Source organism: Sus scrofa, chromosome 4, assembly GCF_000003025.6.
Source record: "Sus scrofa isolate TJ Tabasco breed Duroc chromosome 4, Sscrofa11.1, whole genome shotgun sequence".
Taxonomy (NCBI): domain Eukaryota; kingdom Metazoa; phylum Chordata; class Mammalia; order Artiodactyla; family Suidae; genus Sus; species Sus scrofa.
The window spans coordinates 96,979,039-96,998,636 of record NC_010446.5 but is presented as its reverse complement, the minus strand read 5'-3'; the positions used below and the strand labels follow the sequence as shown (position 1 = coordinate 96,998,636).

The window sequence follows — 19,598 nt, the reverse complement described above, 5'->3', positions numbered from 1 at the left end:
CCTTTTGGTTTTGTAGCAGTAAACTTTCTGCTGACGTTAGTATCTTTTTTTTTTTTTTTTAATGGTTGCACCTGTGGCATATGGTAGTTCACAGACTAGGGATCAAATCAGAGCTACAACTGCAGGCCTACACCACAGCCACAGCAACACCAAATCTGAACCTCATCTGTGACCTATATACCACAGTTTGAGGCAATGCTGGATCCTTAGCCCATTGAGTGAGGCTAGGGATCGAACCTACATCCTCACGGTCACTATGTTGAGTTTTTAACCCACTGAGCTGCAATAGGAACTCATTGAAGTTAGTATCTTTTGTACATATTTTTCTCTCTGTTATGCCTCTTTTTGTTCATAATAAAATCACATATTTTTTTCTCCTGGGGGGAGTATATTTTTCATTGTTTTTATTTGACAGGAAACATCAGGACTCCATTAACCTCCACTCATGTTAGCCTCCAGTGATAAGGGGTATTTCAGTTAAATATCTTTGACGGAGGAAGTCTGAATCATAACTCTAATTTTCACACCTTGTGTTGTCTCAGGAAATAGCTACTTGGGGTTATGTTTAATAATGATTGCTTTGATGATCATGATTAACCAAAGCATCTGAGGTCAACTCCTCAGTATAAAACATTTTTTCCTGTAAATGCTTTGGATGATGATTAGATGAAGGAAAAGATCAGATGTGATTGAGTTTTTGCCTTCTCTGGACTCCCTATTATTAGCATCTGGGTGTTTTCCTGCCAACTAGGTGTCTAGAGATAGACGAAAGAAATATGCATCTGATCGCATGGAAGGGGCTATGCTTGTGTTTTTGAGGATGAAAAGAGACAACAAAATACACTTTATGGAAAGTTTATTGTCAGTTTTAGGCAATACAGTTTTCTGGATCCTATAAACAGGCAGTCATGACAGTAACTTCAAAAGTAGTAGTACGTTCCAGTGGTGGCACAAAAGATGCAAATATTCTGAACCTTCAACTACTACAACATTCTTTGTAGGACATGGATCATGTTACAATGTCATTAGGGAAATTTTGACTCAAACAATATAGCTTAATTCCTTGGATATAGGTTTGTTAGCAATCAATTAAAACAATCAGGAATATCCATATTTATGACTCAGAAAATTTTTTAAATGCTCACTTTATTCCAGAGCACCCAATCACATTATCATATAGTTCTAAATATAGTCCCAAATGCAGTTTACTTCTTCCATCCACTATTTTGTAACCAAAGGGCTCAGTGTTTATGGAGCCTTACAAAAGAAAACTTGCACCAAACAAAAGAAATAGAATAGTGTACTACAGTTAAAATAAAAGATCAGACATATACCCTCACTACCAAAAGAAGGGATCATGTTAATATCTCAGTTCCATGTTTTATGTCTCACTTCTTTGAGTTCTTATCTTGTGTCTGTTTTCTGTTGGTTCAAAATTACTATTCAAGGTAATAGCACTTTTGTTCTTGGACATATTCATAGAGTGGGGTGATGCTATCTGAGTGAAAGGAACTCGAGTCTGTTCGCTCTCTGCCATGGTATCCTCGGGCCTCAGAGACTCTTGTCTGCTTACCACCCTGACTATATAATTTCATGCTTCCTAACAGACTTGATGCAGACTCTTGCTTTTGCCTTTCCCCGAACCAAGTGGTTGTGCTGCCTGATGAATATCTATGTCTAAATTCTTCAGTTCCTGTAGGGTCTTCACTATCAATTAAACGACTGACTATTGATGGCCCATAATTGTCACTTGACTGGCTATTACTATATAATAGTCTTTCATTGGTGCTGAATTCAGAATAACTTTCAATATCTCCTGATTGTCTATCACTTGATCCCTGTCTTGCTAAATTTGTGCTGTATCTTACCTGCACATGAGATGTATCTCCCAAGTGCTTCTGGCTGGATCCATATATACCTACTGAGTTGAACTCTGACTGTCCATGCCTTGATCCTAATTGTTCATGAATATTTTCCCCCCAATCTTCTGAATGCTCTTTACTGTCACTATGGGATCCCTGCTTTCTCATTGAACTAGAATCTGAATGGCTAGGAGCTGATAAGTATTGTCCAAGGCCAGATACAGAGCAGTTGCTGGGTTGGCTGCTATGAGTAGATATATGCCTTCCAGATTGAACATGAGTGTCTCTTGACTGTTCCTGAGTTGCTACTGAATGCCCATGAATAGATCTGTGCCTTGTAGTTATACTGGATTCAGATTCATTATGGGAATCACTTGACTGCCCATGACTTATCTCTGACCAGCTACTTGAATGTTCTGTTGCTGCTCTTTCTCTATTTTTTGATCCCACATGTTCAGAAGTAGAAACTGAATGTCCATGTTTAGACTCTTGCTTAATTCCAACTATAGCTGATGACCTTAAAGGACTAGAATTACGGCTACTAGTTCTGCTGCCCCCAGAAGGCCCATACCCAGACTGCCCATAGTCATATTCTTCTCTTCCATAGCTACCATGACTCCATCCTTGACCAGATACATTTCTTTGCCTCTTACCAATCTGAGACTGAGAATGGCTTATTACAGAATGGGCATGATGGCTACTTGATGGTGTGCTCAGGTTGTCCTGTGACTGCGTGTGAAAATCATGTGACTGTGAATGGCTAGACCAATGTCTCTCTATTGTACCAGATCCTGAATGTCCAGGCGCTCCATATTGAGATCCAGCCTGCACATGTGTGAATGCCGAGTGCCTCTGCGAGGCTCCTGAGTGCCTTTCACTGTCACTGGACTCACTCTGACTAGATCCCCTTCTTCCAGCCGTTCTGGACTCAGAGTGTGTGGATTGCCCATGACTAGATTGGCCATGTCTAGAGGTATCTCCCGACTGGCCCCGGGCAGGGCCCTGTCCACCTCGAACTGTTGATCCTGACTCTCCATGTTGAGATCCAGCCTGTCTGTGATCTGTTTCTTGTCTGCCTCTAACTGTGGATCCCGAATCTCCATGTTGAGATCCAGCCTGCCCGTGTGTGGATGCCGAGTGCCTCTGTGAGGCTCCTGAGTGCCTTTCACTGTCACTGGACTCACTCTGACTAGATCCCCTTCTTCCAGCCGTTCTGGATTCAGAGTGTGTGGATTGCCCATGACTAGATTGGCCATGTCTAGAGGTATCTCCCGACTGGCCACGGGCAGGGACCTGTCCACCTCGAACTGTTGATCCTGACTCTCCATGTTGAGATCCAACCTGTCTGTGATCTGTTTCTTGTCTGCCTCTAACTGTGGATCCCGAATCTCCATGTTGAGATCCAGCCTGCCCGTGTGTGTATGCGGAGTGCCTCTGTGAGGCTCCTGAATGCCTTTCACCATCACTGGACTCACTCTGACTAGATCCCCTTCTTCCAGCCGTTCTGGACTCAGAGTGTGTGGATTGCCCATGACTAGATTGGCCATGTCTAGAGGTATCTCCCGACTGGCCACGGGCAGGGCCCTGTCCGCCTCGAACTGTTGATCCTGACTCTCTATGTTGAGATCCAGCCTGTCTGTGATCTGTTTCTTGTCTACCTCTAACTGTGGATCCTGAATCTCCATGTTGAGATCCAGCCTGCCCGTGTGTGGATGCCGAGTGCCTCTGTGAGGCTCCTGAATGCCCTTCACCGTCACTGGACTCACTCTGACTAGATCCCCTTCTTCCAGCCGTTCTGGACTCAGAGTGTGTGGATTGCCCATGACTAGATTGGCTATGTCTAGAGGTATCTCCCGACTGGCCCCGGGCAGGGCCCTGTCCGCCTCGAACTGTTGATCCTGACTCTCCATGTTGAGATCCACCCTGACCATGAGCTGAGCCTGGGCTACCTCTAACTGTGGATCCCGAATCTCCATGTTGAGATCCAGCCTGCCCGTGTGTGGATGCCGAGTGCCTCTGTGAGGCTCCTGAATGCCTTTCACCGTCACTGGACTCACTCTGACTAGATCCCCTTCTTCCAGCCGTTCTGGATTCAGAGTGTGTGGATTGCCCATGACTAGATTGGCCATGTCTAGAGGTATCTCCCGACTGGCCACGGGCAGGGCCCTGTCCACCTCGAACTGTTGATCCTGACTCTCTATGTTGAGATCCAACCTGTCTGTGATCTGTTTCTTGTCTACCTCTAACTGTGGATCCTGAATCTCCATGTTGAGATCCAGCCTGCCCGTGTGTGGATGCCGAGTGCCTCTGTGAGGCTCCTGAATGCCCTTCACCGTCACTGGACTCACTCTGACTAGATCCCCTTCTTCCAGCCGTTCTGGACTCAGAGTGTGTGGATTGCCCATGACTAGATTGGCCATGTCTAGAGGTATCTCCCGACTGGCCCCGGGCAGGGCCCTGTCCGCCTCGAACTGTTGATCCTGACTCTCCATGTTGAGATCCAGCCTGACCATGAGCTGAGCCTGGGCTACCTCTAACTGTGGATCCCGAATCTCCATGTTGAGATCCAGCCTGCCCGTGTGTGGATGCGGAGTGCCTCTGTGAGGCTCCTGAATGCCTTTCACCGTCACTGGACTCACTCTGACTAGATCCCCTTCTTCCAGCCGTTCTGGACTCAGAGTGTGTGGATTGCCCATGACTAGATTGGCCATGTCTAGAGGTATCTCCCGACTGGCCACGGGCAGGGCCCTGTCCGCCTCGAACTGTTGATCCTGACTCTCCGTGTTGAGATCCAGCCTGTCTGTGATCTGTTTCTTGTCTGCCTCTAACTGTGGATCCCGAATCTCCATGTTGAGATCCAGCCTGCCCGTGTGTGGATGCGGAGTGCCTCTGTGAGGCTCCTGAATGCCTTTCACCGTCACTGGACTCACTCTGACTAGATCCCCTTTTTCCAGCCGTTCTGGACTCAGAGTGTGTGGATTGCCCATGACTAGATTGGCCATGTCTAGAGGTATCTCCCGACTGGCCACGGGCAGGGCCCTGTCCGCCTCGAAGTGTTGATCCTGACTCTCCATGTTGAGATCCAGCCTGACCATGAGCTGAGCCTGGGCTACCTCTAACTGTGGATCCCGAATCTCCATGTTGAGATCCAGCCTGCCCGTGTGTGTATGCGGAGTGCCTCTGTGAGGCTCCTGAATGCCTTTCACCGTCACTGGACTCACTCTGACTAGATCCCCTTCTTCCAGCCGTTCTGGACTCAGAGTGTGTGGATTGCCCATGACTAGATTGGCCATGTCTAGAGGTATCTCCCGACTGGCCACGGGCAGGGCCCTGTCCGCCTCGAACTGTTGATCCTGACTCTCCGTGTTGAGATCCAGCCTGTCTGTGATCTGTTTCTTGTCTGCCTCTAACTGTGGATCCCGAATCTCCATGTTGAGATCCAGCCTGCCCGTGTGTGGATGCGGAGTGCCTCTGTGAGGCTCCTGAATGCCTTTCACCGTCACTGGACTCACTCTGACTAGATCCCCTTCTTCCAGCCGTTCTGGACTCAGAGTGTGTGGATTGCCCATGACTAGATTGGCCATGTCTAGAGGTATCTCCCGACTGGCCACGGGCAGGGCCCTGTCCGCCTCGAACTGTTGATCCTGACTCTCCATGTTGAGATCCAGCCTGACCATGAGCTGAGCCTGGGCTACCTCTAACTGTGGATTCCGAATCTCCATGTTGAGATCCAGCCTGCCCGTGTGTGGATGCGGAGTGCCTCTGTGAGGCTCCTGAATGCCTTTCACCGTCACTGGACTCACTCTGACTAGATCCCCTTCTTCCAGCCGTTCTGGATTCAGAGTGTGTGGATTGCCCATGACTAGATTGGCCATGTCTAGAGGTATCTCCCGACTGGCCACGGGCAGGGCCCTGTCCGCCTCGAACTGTTGATCCTGACTCTCCATGTTGAGATCCAGCCTGTCTGTGATCTGTTTCTTGTCTGCCTCTAACTGTGGATCCTGAATCTCCATGTTGAGATCCAGCCTGCCCGTGTGTGGATGCGGAGTGCCTCTGTGAGGCTCCTGAATGCCTTTCACCGTCACTGGACTCACTCTGACTAGATCCCCTTCTTCCAGCCGTTCTGGACTCAGAGTGTGTGGATTGCCCATGACTAGATTGGCCATGTCTAGAGGTATCTCCTGACTGGCCCCGGGCAGGGCCCTGTCCACCTCGAACTGTTGATCCTGACTCTCTATGTTGAGATCCAACCTGTCTGTGATCTGTTTCTTGTCTACCTCTAACTGTGGATCCTGAATCTCCATGTTGAGATCCAGCCTGCCCGTGTGTGGATGCGGAGTGCCTCTGTGAGGCTCCTGAATGCCCTTCACCGTCACTGGACTCACTCTGACTAGATCCCCTTCTTCCAGCCGTTCTGGACTCAGAGTGTGTGGATTGCCCATGACTAGATTGGCCATGTCTAGAGGTATCTCCCGACTGGCCCCGGGCAGGGCCCTGTCCGCCTCGAACTGTTGATCCTGACTCTCCATGTTGAGATCCAGCCTGACCATGAGCTGAGCCTGGGCTACCTCTAACTGTGGATCCCGAATCTCCATGTTGAGACTGACCATGAGCTGAGCCTCGTCTACCTCTAACTGTAGATGCTGAATCTCCATGTTGAGATCCAGCCTGCCCGTGTGTGGATGCGGAGTGCCTCTGTGATGCTCCTGAATGCCTTTCACTGTCACTGGACTCACTCTGACTAGATATGGTTATGTCCCCAGAAGGTCCATACCCAGACTGCCCATAGTCATATTCTTCTCTTCCATAGCTACCATGTCTCCATCCTTGACCAGATATATTTCTTTGCCTTTTACTAATATGAGTCTGAGAATGACCTATTCCAGATTGGGCATGACTGCTACTGGATGGTGTGCCTACGTTGTCCTGTGACTGCCTGTGTATATCATGTGACTTTGAATGACCAGACCAGTGTCTCTCTATTGTATCAGATCCTGAATGTTCCACCACTCCATGTTCAGATCCAGCCTGCCCATATGTGGTTGCCGAGTGCCTCTGTGAATATCCTGAATGCCTTTCACTGTCACTGGACTCACTCTGACTAGATCCCCTTCTTCCAGCCGTTCTGGATTCAGAGTGTGTGGATTGCCCATGACTAGATTGGCCATGTCTAGAGGTATCTCCCGACTGGCCACGGGCAGGGCCCTGTCCACCTCGAACTGTTGATCCTGACTCTCCATGTTGAGATCCAGCCTGTCTGTGATCTGTTTCTTGTCTGCCTCTAACTGTGGATCCCGAATCTCCATGTTGAGATCCAGCCTGCCTGTGTGTGGATGCCGAGTGCCTCTGTGAGGCTCCTGAATGCCCTTCACCGTCACTGGACTCACTCTGACTAGATCCCCTTCTTCCAGCCGTTCTGGACTCAGAGTGTGTGGATTGCCCATGACTAGATTGGCCATGTCTAGAGGTATCTCCCGACTGGCCACGGGCAGGGCCCTGTCCACCTCGAACTGTTGATCCTGACTCTCCATGTTGAGATCCAACCTGTCTGTGATCTGTTTCTTGTCTGCCTCTAACTGTGGATCCCGAATCTCCATGTTGAGATCCAGCCTGCCCGTGTGTGGATGCCGAGTGCCTCTGTGAGGCTCCTGAGTGCCTTTCACTGTCACTGGACTCACTCTGACTAGATCCCCTTCTTCCAGCCGTTCTGGACTCAGAGTGTGTGGATTGCCCATGACTAGATTGGCCATGTCTAGAGGTATCTCCCGACTGGCCACGGGCAGGGCCCTGTCCACCTCGAACTGTTGATCCTGACTCTCCATGTTGAGATCCAGCCTGTCTGTGATCTGTTTCTTGTCTGCCTCTAACTGTGGATCCTGATTCTCCATGTTGAGATCCAGCTTGACCATGAATGTATCCTGAGTGCCTCTGTGAGACTTCTGTATGCCTTTCACTGTCACTGGACTCATTGTCACTAGCTCTTCTTCTTCCACTCCTGCTAGATTCTTGTGCAGAATGTCTTTGACCATGATATGTTTCCAAAGTATCTGAGTGGCCTTCACTGTCATTTGATTGCCTATGTGTTTTTTCCTGCCTTCTGGATGCTATCCTTCCCTGATCTGTTCCTTGCCTTTGTTGGTTTTGTCCATGAATGCTCTCCTGATCTTCAGTCTCATTTCCCAATACACTCTGAGAAGTAGTTCTTTCTTGGCTGCTTCCTCTTGTTTGACTGTGGGGTGAGTCTGATATTGGTTTTCCACTTATTGGATACTTTTTGCTTGATCTAGGCCCACAGCTTCCTTGTCCACTTACCCTAGATTCATAGCCTGAGAATTGCCCTGAGCTAAACGCATGTTCTCCAAACCCTGAAGACTGACTTGAACTTGACCCATGTTGTCCAAAGCCAGAGGACGTCACTGAGCCTGACTCATGTTGGCCATAGCCAGACTGCCCTGATCTAGACTCATGGTGTTCAAAACTAGAAGACTGATATGAACTAGACCCATGTTGACCAGAGCCAGAGGACAGGGTTGAGCCTGACCGATGTTGCCCACAGCCAGAGGATTGGCCTGAACCTGACCTATGGTGTCCACAGCCAGAGGACTGGCCTGAGCCTGACCCGTGTTGGCCATAGCCAGACTGCCCTGATCTAGACTCATGGTATTCAAAACCAAAGGAATGATGTGAACTAGACCCATGTAGTCCAGAGCCAGAAGACTGACCTGAGGCTGAGCCATGTTGTCCAGAGCCAGAGGACTGGCCTGAGCCTGACCCATGTTGTCCAGAGCCAGAGGACTGGTGTGAGCCTGACCCATGGTGTCCAAAGCCAGAGGACTGGCCTGAGCCTGACCCATGTTGTCCAGAGCCAGAGGACTGTCCTGAGCCTGACCTGCGTTGGCCACAGCCAGACTGCCCTGATCTGGACTCATGGTGTTCAAAACTAGAGGACTGATGTGAACTAGACCCATGTTGTCCAGAGCCAGAGGACTGTCCTGAGCCTGACCTGTGTTGGCCATAGCCAGACTGCCCTGATCTGGACTCATGGTGCTCAAAAGTAGAGGGCTGATGCGAACTAGACCCATGTTGACCAGAGCCAGAGGACTGGCCTGAGCCTAACCCATGTTGGCCAGAGCCAGAGGACTGGCCTGAGCCTGACCCGTGTTGCCCACAGCCAGACTGCCCTGATCTGAACTCATGGTGTTCAAAACTAGAGGACTGATGTGAACTAGACCCATGTTGTCCAGAGACAGAAGACTGACTTGAGCTTGACCCATGTTGTCCAGAGCCAGAGGACTGGCCTGAGGCTGACCCATGTTGGCCACAGCCAGAGGACTGGCCTGAGCCTGACCCGTGTTGGCCACAGCCAGACTGCCCTGATCTGGACTCATGGTGCTCAAAACTAGAGGACTGATGCGAACTAGACCCATGTTGTCCAGAGCCAGAGGACTGGCCTGAGGCTGACCCATGTTGTCCAGAGCCAGAGGACTGGCCTGAGGCTGACCCATGGTGTCCAGAGCCAGAGGATTGACCTGAGCCTGACCCATGTTGGCCATAGCCAGACTGCCCTGATCTAGACTCATGGTATTCAAAACTAGAGGACTGATGCGAACTAGACCCATGTTGTCCAGAGCCAGAGGACTGGCCTGAGGCTGAGCCATGTTGTCCAGAGCCAGAGGACTGGCCTGAGCCTGACCCGTGTTGGCCACAGCCAGAGGACTGGCCTGAGCCTGACCTGTGTTGGCCACAGCCAGACTGCCCTGATCTGGACTCATGGTGCTCAAAACTAGAGGACTGATGTGAACTAGACCCATGTAGTCCAGAGCCAGAAGACTGACCTAAGGCTGAGCCATGTTGTCCAGAGCCAGAGGACTGGCCTGAGGCTGACCCACGGTGTCCAGAGCCAGAGGATTGACCTGAGCCTGACGCATGTTGGCCAAAGCCAGAGGACTGGCCTGAGCCTGACCCATGTTGTCCTGAGCCAGACTGCCCTGATCTGGACTCATGGTGTTCAAAACTAGAGGACTGATGTGAACTAGACCCATGTTGTCCAGAGCCAGAGGACTGACCTGAGGCTGAGCCATGTTTTCCAGAGCCAGAGGATTGACCTGAGCCTGACCCATGTTGGCCACAGCCAGACTGCCCTGATCTAGACTCATGGTGTTCAAAACTAGAGGACTGATGTGAACTAGACCCATGTTGTCCAGAGCCAGAGGACTGGCTTGAGCCTGACCCATGTTGTCCACAGCCAGAGGACTGACCTGAGGCTGACCCATGTTGGCTAAAGCCAGAGGACTGGCCTGAGCCTGACCCATGTTGTCCTGAGCCAGACTGCCCTGATCTGGACTCATGGTGCTCAAAACTAGAGGACTGATGCGGACTAGACCCACGTTGTCCAGAGCCAGAAGACTGACCTGAGCCTGAGCCATGTTTTCCAGAGCCAGAGGACTTATGTGAACTAGACCCATGTTGTCCAGAGCCAGAGGACTGGCCTGAGCCTGAGCCATGTTGTCCAGAGCCAGAGGACTGGCCTGAGGCTGACCCATGTTGGCCACAGCCAGAGGACTGGCCTGAGCCTGACCCGTGTTGGCCACAGCCAGACTGCCTTGATCTGGACTCATGGTGCTCAAAACTAGAGGACTGATGTGAACTAGACCCATGATGACCAGAGCCAGAGGACTGGCCTGAGCCTGATCCATGTTGTCCAGAGCCAGAGGACTGGCCTGAGGCTGACCGACGGTGTCCAGAGCCAGAGGATTGACCTGAGCCTGACCCATGTTGGCCAAAGCCAGAGGACTGGCCTGAGCCTGACCCATGTTGTCCTGAGCCAGACTGCCCTGATCTGGACTCATGGTGCTCAAAACTAGAGGACTGATGTGAACTAGACCCATGTAGTCCAGAGCCAGAGGACTGGCCTGAGGCTGAGCCATGTTTTCCAGAGCCAGAGGACTGGCCTGAGGCTGACCCATGTGGGCCAAAGCCAGAGGATTGACCTGAGCCTGACCTGTGTTGGCCAAAGCCAGAGGACTGGCCTGAGCCTGACCCGAGTTGGCCATAGCCAGACTGCCCTGATCTAGACTCATGGTATTCAAAACTAGAGGACTGATGCGAACTAGACCCATGTTTTCCAGAGCCAGAGGACTGGCCTGAGCCTGACCCGTGTTGGCCACAGCCAGAGGACTGGCCTGAGCCTGACCTGTGTTGGCCACAGCCAGACTGCCCTGATCTGGACTCATGGTGCTCAAAACTAGAGGACTGATGTGAACTAGACCCATGTAGTCCAGAGCCAGAAGACTGACCTAAGGCTGAGCCATGTTGTCCAGAGCCAGAGGACTGGCCTGAGGCTGACCCACGGTGTCCAGAGCCGGAGGATTGACCTGAGCCTGACGCATGTTGGCCAAAGCCAGAGGACTGGCCTGAGCCTGACCCATGTTGTCCTGAGCCAGACTGCCCTGATCTGGACTCATGGTGTTCAAAACTAGAGGACTGATGTGAACTAGACCCATGTTGTCCAGAGCCAGAGGACTGACCTGAGCCTGAGCCATGTTTTCCAGAGCCAGAGGATTGACCTGAGCCTGACCTGTGTTGGCCACAGCCAGACTGCCCTGATCTAGACTCATGGTGTTCAAAACTAGAGGACTGATGTGAACTAGACCCATGTTTTCCAGAGCCAGAGGACTGGCCTGAGCCTGACCCATGTTGTCCAGAGCCAGAGGACTGGCCTGAGGCTGACCCGTGTAGGCCAAAGCCAGAGGACTGGCCTGAGCCTGACCCGTGTTGGCCACAGCCAGACTGCCCTGATCTGGACTCATGGTGCTCAAAACTAGAGGACTGATGTGAACTAGACCCATGTTGTCCAGAGCCAGAGGACTGGCCTGAGCCTGACCCATGTTGTCCAGAGCCAGAGGACTGGCCTGAGGCTGACCCATGTTGGCCACAGCCAGAGGACTGGCCTGAGCCTGACCCGTGTTGGCCACAGCCAGACTGCCCTGATCTGGACTCATGGTGCTCAAAACTAGAGGACTGATGCGAACTAGACCCATGTTGTCCAGAGCCAGAGGACTGGCCTGAGCCTGACCCATGTTGTCCAGAGCCAGAGGACTGGCCTGAGGCTGACCCGTGTAGGCCAAAGCCAGAGGACTGGCCTGAGCCTGACCCGTGTTGGCCACAGCCAGACTGCCCTGATCTGGACTCATGGTGCTCAAAACTAGAGGACTGATGTGAACTAGACCCATGTTGTCCAGAGCCAGAGGACTGGCCTGAGCCTGACCCATGTTGTCCAGAGCCAGAGGACTGGCCTGAGGCTGACCCATGTTGGCCACAGCCAGAGGACTGGCCTGAGCCTGACCCATGTTGGCCACAGCCAGACTGCCCTGATCTGGACTCATGGTGCTCAAAACTAGAGGACTGATGCGAACTAGACCCATGTTGTCCAGAGCCAGAGGACTGGCCTGAGCCTGACCCATGTTGTCCAGAGCCAGAGGACTGGACTGAGGCTGACCCACGGTGTCCAGAGCCAGAGGATTGACCTGAGCCTGACCCATGTTGGCCAAAGCCAGAGGACTGGCCTGAGCCTGACCCATGTTGTCCTGAGCCAGACTGCCCTGATCTGGACTCATGGTGCTCAAAACTAGAGGACTGATGTGAACTAGACCCATGTTGTCCAGAGCCAGAGGACTGGCCTGAGGCTGAGCCATGTTGTCCAGAGCCAGAGGACTGGCCTGAGGCTGACCCATGTCGGCCAAAGCCAGAGGATTGACCTGAGCCTGACCCATGTGGGCCAAAGCCAGAGGACTGGCCTGAGCCTGACCCATGTTGGCCACAGCCAGACTGCCCTGATCTAGACTCATGGTATTCAAAACTAGAGGACTGATGCGAACTAGACCCATGTTTTCCAGAGCCAGAGGACTGGCCTGAGCCTGACCCATGTTGTCCAGAGCCAGAGTATTGACCTGAGCCTGACCCATGTTGGCCCCAGCCAGAGGACTGGCCTGAGCCTGACCTGTGTTGGCCACGGCCAGACTGCCCTGATCTGGACTCATGGTGCTCAAAACTAGAGGACTGATGTGAACTAGACCCATGTAGTCCAGAGCCAGAAGACTGACCTAAGGCTGAACCATGTTGTCCAGAGCCAGAGGACTGGCCTGAGGCTGACCCACGGTGTCCAGAGCCGGAGGATTGACCTGAGCCTGACGCATGTTGGCCAAAGCCAGAGGACTGGCCTGAGCCTGACCCATGTTGTCCTGAGCCAGACTGCCCTGATCTGGACTCATGGTGTTCAAAACTAGAGGACTGATGTGAACTAGACCCATGTTGTCCAGAGCCAGAGGACTGACCTGAGGCTGAGCCATGTTTTCCAGAGCCAGTGGATTGACCTGAGCCTGACCCATGTTGGCCACAGCCAGACTGCCCTGATCTAGACTCATGGTGTTCAAAACTAGAGGACTGATGTGAACTAGACCCATGTTTTCCAGAGCCAGAGGACTGGCCTGAGCCTGACCCATGTTGTCCAGAGCCAGAGGACTGGCCTGAGCCTGACCCATGTTGGCCACAGCCAGACTGCCCTGATCTGGACTCATGGTGCTCAAAACTAGAAGACTGATGCGGACCAGACCCATGTTGTCCAGAGCCTGAAGACTGACCTGAGGCTGACCCATGGTGTCCAAAGCCAGAGGACTGGCCTGAGCCTGACCCATGTTGTCCTGAGCCAGACTGCCCTGATCTAGACTCATGGTATTCAAAACTAGAGGACTGATGTGAACTAGGCCCATGTTGACCAGAGCCAGAAGACTGACCTGAGCCTGACCCCTGTTTTCCAAAGCTAGGTGATTGGCCTGAACATGAGCCTTGTTCAAAGCCAGAGAACTGACCTGAGCCTGACCCATGTTGTCCAAAGCCAGTGGACTGACCTGAGCTGGATCTATGTTGACCACATTTAGAATATTCATTTGAACCAGACCCTTTTTGATGAGATTTGGAAGAGTATCCACAGGAAGATCCATGTTGACCATAATTAGAAGATTGACTTGCTCCAGATTCATTTTGCCCACAGCAAGAGGACTGACTTGAACCTGTTCCCTGTTGTGCTCCACAATTCTGTGGTTGACCACATGCTTTAGATCCATATCCTCTCTGACTTGAAGACTGGCCACAAGAGCTAGGCTCATGTTGACCATATCCACATGACTGACCTCCTGAGAGACATCTATGACCTTGTCCTCCACTGCTTCCAGATTCATAACCTGACGGGGTACAGCTAGATTGGTTTCCTTGCCCTCCAAATTGACCTTCCTGATAAGAACTAGAAGCATTTTGTGGCCTTCCACACCCACTTGATTTGCTAGATTCATGTTCACTAATGTCTAATCCGTGTGACAGACCACCATGACTTTTCCTTCCCCCACTTCTTGATCCAGATCCAGATCCAGATTCATATTCTTCCCCAGATTCCCTAGAGGGGTTAACACGTGACTTGCTTCTTCTTTCCCCCAACTCTCCAGAGCTGGAACCATGTCTTTGTTTGCCACTACTCTGTGAGTGACCAGAGCTGGACCCACAGTGCCTTTTTTCAGATCCCTTTTGGTTCTCTGAGCTAGATAAATCACCATGCCTCCCCAGCCTCCTGGACCCATGTCTCTGTTTTGCAGAACCCCTCAAACCCTCAGAACTATAACCATGCTCCTCTCCCTCACTCCAACTTGAATATTTGTAACCTGATTTCTGTCCCGATGTATCCTCTTCTTCCTCTTCTGTTTCACTTTCTTCATCTTGGTATTGGCGACTATGTCTGTGCTTCTTTGACCCTGAAGCTTTACAGTATTCTTTGCTGAGGACCTTGTTGCAGGCCATAGCGAGCTTGAATACCATCAGAAGAAACTCAGTAAAGTCCAATCTTCGATCATGATCTCGATCCAGCATATGCATGATGACATCCACTGTGTCTGGATCATCTGGGTTCTATATACAAGCAACACAGCAAAGAAGACATGGTCAGCCTCCATACACTTAGCTAAAATATTCAAGTAGAGGTGTAGAATTGTGGATTTTTGACATTAGGTATTTAAATATAGGACCCATCAGTTGTGAAGAGGTAATAGAAAAGAATAAAGACTATTGGGATCCTCAGCCAGATACAGTTTAGGGATCTAAGCTAGAGGACTAGTACTCAGGTATTGCATAGAGGAAGGCGTTGAATAAACCAAGGTCAGTACCTGGTGTATTTTAGTTTTAAATACGTTTAAGTCTTGCAATACATTTTCTCCTCATTTGCTAGGGTAATTTTTAAATTGATGTATTAGCCCAAATTTATTTTCTGATTTTTCGGAAGGAAAAACCTGGGGGCATAAAAATAATCTCAGGGTCTGTATTGTGAGAGTATGCAGGAAAGTGAGGGAGAAAACACATTTCTAAAAATAAATGTTGCCTCAGCAGACTTTCTGATGTCCTCCCCAAAAATAGTGCTCATGGGGTTAGCTCAAATACCATGGGGACTGTGCATTTTTGAGCTAATCTTTGGTCATATAATGGGGAATGTATAAGACCCTAGCAGCTTTCAGTCCTCACCTTCAGAATTGGACGAAACTCTTTCTCCAGAAGTTCCTTTAGCTCATCCTTGCTCAACGTGCCACACTCCCCATCCTGCTGGGTATATTTATAGAAAACATCGATGACGGTCACAACACTTCTTAAGAGGTCAGTCATGCTTCTGCAGGTTTAAGTGAACCTGAGGAAAAAAAACACAAAGGACCCTATTGTTCATTTTATTTCCTTTTAATTTATATAGTTCTGATTTTAATAATAATCTTCATGACTTTTCAAATATCCTGTCTCTCTCTTTTTTTTTTTTTTTTTTAGTCTTTTTGTCTTTTCTAGGGCCGCTCCTGCGGCATATGGAGATTCCCAGGCTAGAGTTCTAATTGGAGCTGTAGCCACTGGCCTATGCCAGAGCCACAGCAATGCCAGATCTGAGCTGCATTTGCCTCCTACACCACAGCTCACAGCAACGCTGGATCCTTAACCCACTGAACAAAGCCAGGGATTGAACCCACAACCTCATGGTTCCTAGTCATATTTGTTAACCACTGAGCCACGACAGGAACTCCTATCTTGTCTCTTTTAAATCTAAAATACCTCAACAAGTAAGGGTGGGTCAGGAATGATATAACATCCCTCACACAGTGAAAATGAACTTTGTTAACTTCGAGTTACTTTGCTAAAAGATCAAGTCATGGCATGTTACTGACTGACCTGGGACTAGATCTCAGATCTCCATGTCCTGGATGAATATATTCTTTACATAGTATCTATACACTTAGTGTACTTTGGTGTTCTGCATGTTGTCCTGGAGCTTCTAGGACAGTCTCTAGAACCACCCAGATGTATTGCACCAGTCTCTCTGGCTATTTTCACTGAGTTTCTTGAGTTAGAAGTAACAGACCTTCTAACATGCATACCTGCTTCCCCTTTGGGAACCAGAAGTTAAACTGGACTATTAAGGCATTTCGCAAATTGGAAACGAGCAAAGTTGGCCAATGCTATCCTGGCGCTTCAGAAGTATGAGATAGCCCTCATCAGAGCTCAGGAAATATCCTAACCTCAGCCTTGTCCAAACACTGTTCTATTTCAGTAGTCAAGAAAAAGGGTTCAGCAATGTAGGCAGTAGTTTGACTAGTAGGTGACTAGATCCTCAAGCTCTGGAAATTGAACAAGTATGGGACTCTACAATAGTGCTGGTGTTTTTCCTGTTTGAGCTAGGCAACTCAGAAAAGATGGCATGAAAAAAGACTAGGAAGAGAGTGTGGAATGGCCCAGAAGAAGACAAGCTTCTACTTACATTATTCTTCTCTGGAACAAATTTATTCTAGAAAGACCTCAGAATAAACTAAACTAACCAAAGAAGCAAACAAAAGGAAAAGAAAAGAAAAAAGCAAAAAAGAAGGCAGGCAGGCCAAATATATACTAACTCTACCGTAGCTCATACTCCTGGATTTCTGCCATGGACAACAACCAACCAAATATCCATTTAAGTAGCTGGATGAATTTTCTCTCACCTGGTTCACCAAAGGAACAAGTAGGATAAAGCCTGATGCAGCTTGCAGGGTGACAGTGGATTGAGATGGTGGCCCTTATATAGCTAATATGTGGGTAGTGCCCTCTGTGGGATGGACTGATTCATTTCCAACAAACCTAACTCCACCTCTGTCCATGTTTACCTCCCTACTTCTTCACATTCTCATCTCTGAGATGATTGCAGAAAGGTACCAGCCCATCTTACAGTATGAGGACATGTTGCAGGACACTTTTTCACTTGTGAAAAGCAGAGACTATGTTTTAGTACCTACAAAAAGAAGCAAAGTATCAGATACTTGGCAAGTCTGCAACACATATGTATTTAATTGGAAATGAACCTGGGCCATTAGGCCTACCCAATTCACATCTTTTTGAAATAATAGCTTCTATTTACTGAAATTTACTGTGAGCTAGCTATTATTGTGGCAGATACTTTTCACATATTATCTCATTTAATCTTTGCAACATTTCTATGAGATTTGTATTGCATTCCATTTCACAGATGAAGAAATAGGAATCTTAAGAGACTTCTCCAAAATCACACAGCTCATAGGTGGGGGAACCTATATCTATGCATCATGATGGCCTTTCTTTTAACCATTATATTATTAGCTTACCTCTGTCATGGACAACAACCTATTACATATACCTATTACATATACCTATTATGCAAAAATTCTGCACTGTTTTAGGAGTGTGAGGCCCAGCCAAATATGAAATATATGAAAGAGTAAAAAGGAATGGTTATCTCAGCCAGAAAGAGAAGAAACATTCTCTGGCCCTGTGAAGGTGCTTTTCTAGGCTATAAAAGTATGTTAATGGGCTATACATGAAAGTGGTGTTTTCAGAAGTGTTCAGGTGAATTCAGAGTGGGCTTTCTTCTAACATTCTTCTATCCATTGGTAGTCTGGCAGCTTTGGGCCTGGTTCCGCGGGAAAATGTCATTTATATTCATAAAGCATATCAAACATAATGCCTAAGGGAAGCAAAAATAATTAGAAAGCTGTATTAGCTGTGGAGAGTCAGCTTTTCTGTACTTTGCCACCAGGTAATGATGCTGCTCTGATACTGATGAAGATGGCAGCTATCATTAATTAAGGGCTTGCTATCTTCTGGATATGAAGGTTTCACATGCTTAAATGTTTATTCTTCACAATAACCCTATGAGGTATTATTGTCATTCTCGTTTTACAAGTAAGGAAATGAAAGCATAGAGAAATTTAATAATTTGACCAAAATCACATCTAGTAAGTGGCAACACTAGGGCCAAAACCTAACTACCCAAAGCTAAGGCCTGTCACTTAACCACATATATACCACATATATGTATTTGTATTTTGACGATTTGCAAGGTACGATTATTAAGTAAGGCAGGGAATTTTTTCTAAAAGAGTCTAGAACCTTGAAAATATAATTTCCCTAAAAGGCTGTGTGTGTGTGTGTGTGTGTGTGTGTGTGTGTGTGTGTGTGTGTGTGTGTGTGGTGTGTGTGTATGCTTCTGCTGTATATAGCACAGGGAACTCTTCCCAATATTCTGTGATAACCTATATGGGAAAAGAATCTGAAAGGGATGGATATATGTTTGTATACAGCTGAATCACTTTGTTGTACAGCAGAAATTATCACAACATTATAAATCAACTATACTTCAATAAAACTTTAAAAAATAGAAAAATGTTAGCAAGACCGCGTCCCTCAAAGCATCACATCCTTTTATGTATCATTCAGTTGATGAAAATATGGGCAGTTTAAGCATGAACTTGATTTTTGGAATCATTAAAAGCATTTGGAACCAAGTTTGATAATGAAGAGACTAACTCATAACTTTTTTAAAAAAGAGGAGTCCATTCATTAAGTATGAATTTAAAGTAACCAAACTAATTTCTTCAGTCCATTGGCTCTCAGCAATTCATGTTACTTTAGCAAGCATTTTTTTTTTTTTGAGGATTTGCTAGGTTCCCATGACTCTTTTCTTTATGTGAGTGTGCCTCTAATGGTGAGACTCTCCAAGATTATGTGAAATAGTATAATAAAACTAGATCAGGATTGAAGCTTGGCCTGGAGTTTGGGCAATAGGAAAACTGTTTTTTTTGTTTTTGTTTTTTTTTTTGTCTTTTGTCTTTTTTTGTTGTTGTTGTTGTTGTTGTTGCTATTTCTTGGGCCGCTCCCGCGGCATATGGAGGTTCCCAGGCTAGGGGTTGAATCGGAGCTGTAGCCACCGGCCTACGCCAGAGCCACAGCAATGCGGGATCCGAGCCGCGTCTGCAACCTACACCACAGCTCACGGCAATGCCGGATCGTTAACCCACTGAGCAAGGGCAGGGACCGAACCCGCAACCTCATGGTTCCTAGTCGGATTCGTTAACCACTGCGCCACGACGGGAACTCCGGAAAACTGTTAAATATTTATGTATACATCACACACACACACACACACTCTCACTCAGTCACTCTTCTCTACACATACTCCCCCACACAGTTAATGTACATTATTGAAGAGCTATAATATGCAAGGCTCAGTGCTAAGCACAGTGGCTTCAATGAAATTCTATTGGTTTGGGATTATTTATGAGCCTGGAATTTTCCATCACTTCATTTTAACAGTCTTGGCACTCTCTTGTTTGAAAGGGAATTGAGGATTTGCCATTTGGGCTTGCCCACAATACATTG

At 48.5% G+C, this 19,598-nt stretch overlaps 2 protein-coding genes across 2 annotated transcripts; both read right to left on the bottom strand.

Moving 5' to 3' along the window:
• On the bottom strand, window positions 843-6,035 carry LOC110260322. Its single transcript, XM_021089813.1, has one exon. The coding sequence runs from the start codon at window positions 6,026-6,028 to the stop codon at window positions 2,639-2,641; it is 3,390 nt and encodes a 1,129-aa protein (XP_020945472.1). The 5' UTR covers window positions 6,029-6,035; the 3' UTR covers window positions 843-2,638.
• HRNR (hornerin) lies at window positions 6,031-15,041 on the bottom strand. The gene is made up of 3 exons (XM_021090820.1): window positions 6,637-15,041; window positions 6,114-6,530; window positions 6,031-6,043 (listed from the first exon to the last, which is right to left on the bottom strand). The coding sequence occupies exons 1-3, from the start codon at window positions 14,781-14,783 to the stop codon at window positions 6,031-6,033; spliced, it is 8,577 nt and encodes a 2,858-aa protein (XP_020946479.1). The 5' UTR covers window positions 14,784-15,041.